The sequence below is a fragment of the Mytilus galloprovincialis genome, chromosome 3 (assembly GCF_965363235.1).
Source record: "Mytilus galloprovincialis chromosome 3, xbMytGall1.hap1.1, whole genome shotgun sequence".
In the NCBI taxonomy this organism is placed as follows: Eukaryota; Metazoa; Mollusca; class Bivalvia; order Mytilida; family Mytilidae; genus Mytilus; species Mytilus galloprovincialis.
In genome coordinates this window covers 22,033,469-22,043,782 of record NC_134840.1, presented here as the reverse complement: position 1 = coordinate 22,043,782, position 10,314 = coordinate 22,033,469, and the positions used below count along the sequence as shown (strand labels likewise).

Genomic DNA, 10,314 nt, shown 5'->3' with positions numbered 1-10,314 from the left:
TTGGTAACCTTGTTGGTGTTTTGGGGCTGGGAACACAGTCAATATATATATATATGTTCCTGTCTGGGGTGACTATATGATGCTTCGTGTTAAAGTAGGAAATGTGTTTTATAGACAGAATGCTAAGACCTAAGTTTTCATAATTTGGCACTGGTCATTGTTGGTATTAGTAATGGGAACCAAGTGTGTGCGCATCAGTTGTGTATAAACCCTTTTTTACTTTAATTTTACAGGACAGTTGATATTCCGTACTATGACACAAAAGTAGTGGTACTCCAGATAATGGAGGGAATAATCAAAAGAAGAAGATGGAATACTTTCACTAGTTTCTCTCCTCTTCCGAAAATGTCTCCTTGAACTTGGCCGAAGTTACAAAATGAAACTAACATTGCCATTGCGGCTGCTGTTGACAAAGCCGTCTTACAAATCAGTAATTCCAATCTGCTCTTCATTTAAAAAATGTCCTTCACACATATCAGAGAAATTTCGTGCATTTTCTACGAACAAACCTCTATTGATGTCCAATGAACGACCTTTAAAATTAATGAAATTGCCAAAAATAGTTCAACCTAATTTTATATTATGGCTGAAAAATAAATATTTTGAATTTTTAATAAGGAACTACTATGATGCATCGTTTTCACAGTCAGAATTCCTAGCAGGAGCAACACAAGTAAGTTTATATAATCCGTTTTAAATTATTATGTAACTTGCTAATTTAATTGAACCTATCCAGATATATATATATCAATGTGTTTGTATTTACAGGTATCAGGTATGTTCATGTCCAATACACTTTTGCACCCTTTACATTCACACGTTCACCCCTGATGTCAGTTTGCACCCTACGCGTTCGCACCCAATTTTAAATCAAATTCCAGTTGAATATTAGATAATCCTAATTGATTAATTAACTTGGTGATATGTTAATACTGCATACATTTAGCTCAGTTTGAGTAAAAGTTTAAAGATTTTAACTGAATAGCATGAAAGTAATTGTTTTTAACAGCTTGGCCCCTCAGTGTGATCACACTTTATATTGAAACAATGAAAACAAAAAATTATATGTAATAGCAATACCTTTTACAAAAACATGACAATACTGGCATGATAACGATTTATTCAACACAATAAAAAATGTTGTTAGAATCTCACCTTATTTTGAAACAATGAAAAAAAAATGTTTATAGGCAATATACTCTATTAGATTACAAAATTATTAAACACAAAACCAATAAATAGGGTGCAAAAGTGTAGGGTGAGAATGGACTTTGGGTGCGAAGATGTAGGGTGCGAAAGTAAAAGAGGCGAACGAGAATGGGCGTGAACTTTGTTTTTTGTGGAAAAGACCCAGATTGGTATTTACACATGTTACATGAGCAACATTACAGGTGCTACTAGTGGTGCAGGTTTATTTTTGTTAGTTGAATTGTGTGTTTTGTGCAGATCTGATGAGTCAAACCCTTTTCAACTTATTTTTTCATCGTGTTATTTTGTTTGTTTGTTTATATTTAACAGTCCAAGATTACACTTAGGGTAGGGCTGAGTGTTTTTACCCTGCTTTATAATCAAGCCACATCAGACATTGCCTGTCCTTTATCCTTTCACATTACTGAAAGTCTACATTTAAAAAGGAAGTGGATTTGAAGATAGGTTTAAAGATTTGAGTGTTATGACGTCACAGAACACAGAACTGAGGAGCAGACACAGATTTGAGGCTTGACAAAGGGCAACAAATTTTATTGTCATGACATCAAGGGACATAGATCTAAGTCCTTACATTCTGGATATTCATAAAATGTTTTAAAAAAACATTGAAAAGCAATAACAATAATAGTAGACATGATGTTATGATACCCCTATTAAGGGCATACGATACAGTTACAGTGGAGGTAATGACGTTGCTAACGTAAAATGTTATTTTCGCGACGTCAAACTATGACATATCGGGAAAAGATGCAGTTTTCCACTATTTTTTATCATTCAAACTGATTTAATTTGAAAACGAGTGCATGGACCCCTATTTTTTAAAACGACATTTTGTTTCATTTTGCAGGGAGATTATGTGGACCAAATTTTATAAAACTGTAAATAGAGGAATTTTTTTTATTTTGATAAATATACAGCAAAAAAATACGATTTTTTTCTTAATTCATGACCATTTGATAAATATGAGTTATTTCTGAATAAAAAATGCATATTTTTTTAGGATACTTATAAAATACAAAAATTAAAAATTATCTAACAAAAAACATTTGTGTTTATCTTTTAAAACAAAAAAGTTATGGCTTTCTTTCGAAAGAGAAAATACGGCCACAAATCCGAATTTTGAGCAAATATACAAAATTTCGACCTCATTTAACTCAAAAAGTAGCACATGAAGGTATATTTTTTATTACATATTTGATTTAAGCAGGCAAAAACTAGCCTATATGGAAATTTTCATCAAACTGTAAATACAGGATCAAAACTGTATCGTATGCCCTTAAATCTACTAACCCCTTACAGATTCATAGGAAGTCAACAAGTGACAGGGATAAACCAGTCATATTGTCACTATTTTACCCAAGGTGGGATAATAACATATATATATCATTTGATCATAAGACATGTTACAAGACACTTGTTTATTATTTTAATTTTAGGCTATCACTCATGTGTCTAGTCTTATATCAAGGGGACAGTTTGAAGATTTAGAAGAGTTAGTTGATCCTGATGTAAGTTAGATAACTCTATAGAATAATTGTACTGTATTCATAACATGTTTGGGATTTCATTGATACTAATGCAGGAGATAATTTAGGGTATTTAACAAATCTAACAAGCATTGATACTATTGTTAACAGGTCTGTGCACAAAACGGTGCAAAGTCAAATAAAAGTGATAGTGATTTATACTGTATCAACAACAGAAACTTACCAATTTTGAACTTAATTTTCAGTAATAAGTGAAGTATGGAAATCTTATTTCATTTCTAGTTCATTTTTTCTTTAGCTCAAAGCCAAAATGTGGGTGAAAAACCAAAAGCCAAAAAGAGGGCGATCTGATCATGATTAATTAAAATGTATCGTCTTATATGCTTGATTCATTTTGATAACCTGACAAACTATACTATATATCCATCGATTTTTTTTCCATCATTTCATTTACACATTTTAGTTACTGTACATGTCATTGCATGTAGGTCAACTGAATCCCTCTCATTTTTTGGACTGTCCAAGTCATTTTGTATACTTAAAATTGCACATCAGGTTTTCATATGAACATAATTCAACACCACCCACAGAAGCATGTTAATTTTATCATGTATCACATTTAAGTCACAATATATACATTAATGGTATTCCAATTAAGAAATGTATCCCTTTTCTTAACATACTGATGTAGATTTATTACAAACGTGCTAATTAGGTTAAATAACACTGTCAATTTAGACCAAATATTATGAAAGAATGATAATGATTATAATCAAGCTTATTGTATTGCCCTTTTATTGTCTTACAGCGACTGTGAAGGTGAATGTCAGATCTTTTGTAGGTATGCATGCATTAGGCATAAAAAGAAACCTTTAATCATTGAAACTTTTACTGTTAGATTTAAGGCAGTTTTTTTCAAATGACTGTGCACTTACTCCAGTTCTGCTGGATTGATTTCATACAAACTTTACATTATTGCAGGGATTAATAATTTTAGGAAGTTACCTTTTGATTTATTAAATTTTTAGATATGTTATTCTAAAGTTATGAGACTTTAATTGCTGATTAAAGTAAATTTGTTTTTGTACTGTAACTTGAGTTTGCTTTGATTGTGTAACAGGTCGAGAACTCTAGATTTTCTGACGTCAGAATATATTTGCATAGTAATTTCCAAAACACAAGGCCAATATGGCCTTGAAAAACTGACCAATCGACTCAATGAACTACAATGCATTGTGGGCTACTACGAGTAAACTACTACTTAAAACACGTGGAAAAACAGTCAACTAATATATTGTCTAGGAATCTAATTACCAAGGTTTTTATTCTGCAAATATATTTAATGTAAAATATATAACGTAATCTTAAATTTGCATGCTCAGATTAAAAAAAATTTGTTTACTGGCTTCACGATTCGACTTTCTTGTTGTTGCCTTGCATTAGTAGTTGAACCGGTTTTGTGCATTGTTATGAATTGAACCTGCATTAATTTCACAACATGAAACAGTGAAATATCCAATGAAGTGACCACTGTCCAATAAGAAAATCATTTGAGCTCTTTTAAACAGGTATAATGTCATTCCAAAATCATTTCTGCCTAGAAAAAACACGAATACTTTCAACGAAACTCTTCTTTCTGTACTGAATGTGTAAATTTTTTTATCAGGACCTGAACTAAAAGTAGGAACATCATAATCTTCCGTATGCTAAAAACAAGTGTTATGAAAGAGGCAGGGGTGGATCCAGCCATTTTAAAAAGGGGGGTCCTAACACTGGACAAAAGGGGAGGGGGTTCAAACTACATGTCCCCATCCAAATGCACTGGTCGTCCAAAAAAAAGGGGGTCCATCCCCCGGAACCCCCGCCCCCTGGATCCGCCACTGAGCGGGTACGGTATATAGCTCAATACATTTTTTTATAGTTTCATCCATCGATAATATCCGTTTGTTGCTAATTTTATCACAAAATATGCCTCAGAGGTTTGTTATCGTTCGGCTGCTGTCCTGTTGACATATATAAAATATCTCCAATATTAAAAGTCTCTGGATCATAGTAGGTGCCATATTACCTATAATTTTTTTTCTAAAACGTGCTTTGTATATATAAATAAGAAGATGAGGTATGAGTGCCAAATGAGACATCTTTTCAACAAAGACATAATTTAGTAAAGTAAGCAGTCATAGGTTCAATGCTGAAAAGTAAGCTATAAATGACCCAAACATTACTTGTGTAAAACAATAAAAAAAAAAAAAAAAAAAAAAAAAAAAAAATCCGCCCAATTCAATGTATAAAAGGAGAAGAAATCTATTCCATAACAAAACATATATTGTGTAGGAGCCTGTATTTCAGTGGTTGTCGTTTGTTTATTTGTTTCATATTTGTTTTTCGTTCATTTTTTTTATATAATTAAGGCCGTTAGTCTTCTCGTTTGAATTGTTTTACATTGTCATATCGGGGCCTTTTATAGCTGACTATGCGATATGGGCTTTGTTCATTGTTGAAGGCCGCACGGTGATCTATAAATGTTAATTTCTGTGTCATTTTGGTTTCTTGTGGACAGCTGTATCATTGGCAATCATACCACATCTTCTTTATATTATAGATCCAACGCTGCAATTTTCACAAAACATATCAAATTTTCCACCTTGTCGCACATACATATGGATTACATCATTACAGCTTATTTCCTAATGCATGTAGAGCAAAACTTTGGTTAGCTTGCTTGCTTTGTTTGTATATTGTACAAAATATAAAATATACAAGTTAAACTATGCCTATATATATATTGTTTAAAGATGTCAATCTTATTTTCAAAGCTTGTATAAACAACTATACAAACAAAGCAAGCAAGCCAACCAAAGTTTTACTTTGCAGGTATAAGAAATCAGCTGTAATGATTTTATTCAGTTTGGCAAATGTCCGAGCCCGTTAAAAAACGAACAAAATGAAACTACAGTTGCTGACTTCACTACATTCAACACAAAGGGAACAGTTTGGAAGTCCAATATACTGAAATGTGACAAAAATAAATACTTATAGATTTTGTTAACACTGCCATGTATGTAAATATTTCTTCGCCTTTTTTACGAACACAAAATTCAAGGATCACACATTTGCCTTTAATTATCTATACGAAAATTGCTGTACTCGTGAATATCAGCACCGGCTGTTATCGACGGCTTACTTTACACTAGTAAGTTTGCTTTGTGGGTAATTGTGTTTTTTCGCTGTTGTTTCGTTGCTGTGTGGTGGACAAATACATGAAATATCTGTGCCATCATCAAACATGTTAATGACTATATATCGGGTAATTCAAACCCTTTTTTCTTCGCATAGAAACAACTCTTCGTTAATCTGAGCATGGAAGTAATACTTTATATCACGAACTATAAATGAGGATACACAAAATGAAAAACTAAGCGAAATTGTGAATCCCGCATTGCACGAAAAAATGTGTTGTATTTCAGTAAATAACACGTGTTCTTGGTTGATTGTAAACACGTAGTAGTCCATCATGCATTGTGACTCATTTAGTGGGTTGGTCAAAAACCTAGGTAAAAATAATTTGCGTCACATGTAAATAAACATTTACATGTGCGAGAACATAAGTATGCTAATTTATACATTTCCATATAAGGTAGTGGTCTCGACCTGTGTAAGTGAAGAACAAATATAAAAAATAGTTTTTTGCTTTGCTTATGATTTTATTCTGATGTTCACATTATAAATTTTGCTTGTAGTCTGTTGAAGAAATAAAGAGGAATTACAATCGCTTAAGTGACAAGCAACACAGAGACTTGAAAATAATGGAAGACCATATTATTAAAATGTTTGTCCATCAAATTGGTATGATGTTTGGAAACTCAGGTATGTATCAACAGATATATTGTTTTTACATGAACATAGCATGCTTGCAGTTACAGAAACCAAGCACAAAATACAATGTACTAATTTAAAAAAAAAAATTAAAAAAAAAATTCAGGATTGTTTAGTTTGATGTATTTATAGAACATCTGTCTATTGTTGAAGACTGTATTTTTACCATTTGGTTATGTGTGTGTCAATCATTACATTGCAGATGTTTTGACATATCTTTATTTTTATATTGATGTCACCTGTTGATCATGAATAAATAAAGGCATACCGCTGTTCACAAGTTATAAATAGATTGAGAGAAAACAAATCCTGAGGCAAAACAACAAAAAGAAAAGCGAAGGCAACATACATAAAAATGAAGGATTTGATAACAAATGTCACTTTCCTGACTTCGTACATGACATTTAATAAAAATGGTGGGTTAAATTTGGTTTTATGGCCAGCCAAACCTCCTGCTTGTATGACAATTATAAAAAATATCACTAAAATGACATCAATATGTAACAGAAATACAGCACAAACAATCTTAGAACTTCCAGCACAGATAAATGTACAAACAAACAATACAACAGTCACTACAAAAATGTAAAGAAGAAGTGTCTGTGTTTGTACTTAAAGGTATTGTTTTACAAGGCATGATCTAATTTTTTGTTATTCACATATTTTCTTTTTTGCCATACAGGGAATGTATTTGTTGAAATAACTGTTGTGCTTCATTATAATTCACCTGATGATAAATCACTCCAAGAAACCACTCATGAAATCAAGACAGCAGAGGATATAATTAAAGCTGCCTTGGAAATAACAAAGAAAGTTGTCAATGCTAATTACAGGTAAACAAGTGAACAGTTGAAGCAATAAGTTCACCTAAACAGCTTTCACATTTGTGCCTGTTTGACTGTGTGCTTTGTCAGACACATTAAGGATTTACTAATAGAAAGGAACTTGTATTTTACATACTTACAGATCTTCTGAGATGTTACATCCCATTTTTGTCTTGTCTTTTGTCAGGTCTTTACGACACAGATTTTTTTTTTAATCAACAAAAATATTTTGCTCTGATACATGCTGTCTTTTAAATTTCATAAAATTCTATCCAAGTTATAAAAAGTTTTTTATGTCTAAAAAGTCAATTTAACCACAGACTGGAACTAAATGTTGAGGCCAACAGAATGTAGGCTGTCTCCCTTCTTCCACAGTTTTCTTGTAGTAAGATACAATAGGGGATATTATTTTATTCCCCTACTGTAGTGGAGGGCACATTAACTTTTGCCATTGTTAGACATCAATAATTTTGTCAAGCCTGCTTTAAATGACCTTTTCAGAAGCCATTTATGATTAAGAGTTAATATTTGAAGGAAAATTTCGAAAGATTTTTTTTTTCAATTTGTAGCATTTTACTGATAGATGGACTAAGTGTTTTTGTAGTTTACATTTACATACAGTATTGGAATAAATGCTTTTGACATCAATTGATTTGTCTAACCTTCATGAAATGACATGAAACTTGTCTGAATTTTCTTTAAGATCAAGAAATAACTTCAGAAGAATAATTTAAATTTAAAAAAACTATTTTATAATTTCTGTATTTCATTGATAAATGTTATTTTTCACATGTGCCAAATTTAATTTTTTATATATCTTTTCTTTCTCTTTGCAGATTTATCAAAGAGTGCACAAAGGGTTCAGAGAGTGACTGGATTATCAATGGAGTGAACCATTTTTCTATATTTAGAAATGAAGAGGAAGAAGAAAACTGAAATATGAATGTTTTTCTAAATGAAATGTATCTTTGTTTATAAAATATTAAAAAATTTTATGTGTTAAATATTCACTTGACAACAACATGTAATAAATACTGAAAATACATTTAAACAATTTCACTATGAGCATCACTGATGAGTCTTATGTAGACGAAAGGCGCGTCTGGCGTACTAAATTGTAATCCTGGTACTTTTGATAACTCTTTTAAAAAAGTAACAGAAATTTAATGATAGCAGCAACCTTAAAATCCCCATATATCACATTTAAGAAGGAGAAGCTTATACATTAAAAAAAAATACAGTGACTGAATAAAGCAAGAAAAAAGCAATATGCATGAAGACAATCACTTATCTTTTATTTAACGAACTAGGATAAAGGTTTGTTCAGGTTAAAGGTATTATATGAGGATAGCAAAATTAAAAAGAGAGATGCATGATAGAAATGAAAATTAAAGAAGGAAAACAATTAGAAACATGCAGTGTCCAGGCTGTTTAAAAGTAATAAACATGTAAAGTATATAACCACAAAACAAGAAAAAAAAATACAAAGTGTTTCATGATATTTTGTTGAAAAGAGTATTTTTTTTGTCATGTCCTAAAAAATCAGGTGTGTTTATCATCATATTCAAATTATACAAAAAGACCTTCATATTCTTCAGGGGATAATTTTAAGAGAGAGAGAGAGAGAGAGATCATGGTTTACAAATAGGTTTTTATTGAGTGAAGAAATTTTTGTAAACATAGTAGATTTTTTGCAAGGTCACAACCTAATACTGTGTTTGATTTAATTGACAAAGAAGGTGAAAAGTGTTTTGTTTGTGTTTGTTTGTAGCAACTAGATAATATGCAAATAAAAAGTGCACCATTTTATGATGATAAAAATAGTGAGAGTATTAATAATTTAATAGCTCAGAATTCTTGTGTGGGTGAAATGGTACTTTATGCATGTTGGATATTTCTGATGCATTCATATACCATTTAAATTTGACTGTCGACCTAGTCAATACATAATTTTGACTGTTTTTAAGGCTGTTTGTTACATTGCAAAGAATTTCTATAAGGTCAACACTATTTTTCATTTTTTAGATGATCCCATTAATAACTATTATATAGTAATATGACAAATTTGAAACGGTAAATTTTACCATTAGCAAAACATAAGATTGAAGGCCTGCTACCTGTTTAAAATATTGATGAATTATATTTGATACAACACAAACGAAATCTAGGCTACCTATAATAAAGGTGCAAATAATAAGTGAGCTTATTTACAAAATATTGTAAAAATCCTCGGGTACAAAGAATGCTGCAATTGTCGGGTCATTTGTACATTTAAGCAAATGGGTTTCAATTACTAGAAGCTTAAATATGCTATTGAGATTGAGAGGAAGGAATATTGGTATATAGTTTTACAGTAAATCTTAAGCTCGATTTTTACGACTGATAACAAAGATAATCAAAGATATGGCTATATTTAAGGTCATTTTACAGCACAGTTCATGACTGAATTAAATTTTAAATATGACATACCGAGATGTCGCCTATGTTATTAAAGCTTACGTCCATTTGAATGATTTTTCATAGATTATTTGTAATATTATTTTTAAGTAAATTTTGAGGCTTGCAATAAACATGTTTATTGATTTCATACAGCAACTTTGAACAGAAAGCGAGAGTTGTTCATCTTACGCCATTGCAAACTGCATATATTTAAATTTCTAGAATGTAATTGTACAAATAGTGCACGCCTGAAACACAAAAACAACAAATTGCATTACCTACTTGATAAATGAATTAGGTATTGACAATTCACTTGGAAACTTAACATATATCTCCACGACACTCATTAAAGAGGAAATCATGGATAATCATGGGTCTGTTCTATGTTCCTTTGGAATTTAAACCAAAGATGAAGAACTGGATCTCCCATTAATGTATTGGATACCTAAACTACACGATTTTCCTTACAAACAACGGTA

General features: G+C 31.2%; 1 protein-coding gene across 1 annotated transcript; it reads left to right on the top strand.

Moving 5' to 3' along the window:
• The first annotated feature begins 326 nt into the window (after positions 1-326).
• LOC143067419 (m-AAA protease-interacting protein 1, mitochondrial-like) lies at positions 327-8,395 on the top strand. Its single transcript, XM_076240675.1, has 5 exons — positions 327-673; positions 2,646-2,717; positions 6,437-6,563; positions 7,255-7,405; positions 8,233-8,395. The coding sequence occupies exons 1-5, from the start codon at positions 377-379 to the stop codon at positions 8,330-8,332; spliced, it is 747 nt and encodes a 248-aa protein (XP_076096790.1). The 5' UTR covers positions 327-376; the 3' UTR covers positions 8,333-8,395.
• Positions 8,396-10,314: the final 1,919 nt, after the last annotated feature.

Bases quoted from the DNA above. Each gene is read 5' to 3' on its own strand.
- LOC143067419 (XM_076240675.1), top strand. From the start codon at position 377: ATGAAACTAACATTGCCATTGCGGCTGCTGTTGACAAAGCCGTCTTAC. The intron at 2,718-6,436 runs GTAAGTTAGATA...TTTTGCTTGTAG, and splicing joins AAGAGTTAGTTGATCCTGAT to TCTGTTGAAGAAATAAAGAG. The intron at 6,564-7,254 runs GTATGTATCAAC...TTTGCCATACAG, and splicing joins TATGATGTTTGGAAACTCAG to GGAATGTATTTGTTGAAATA.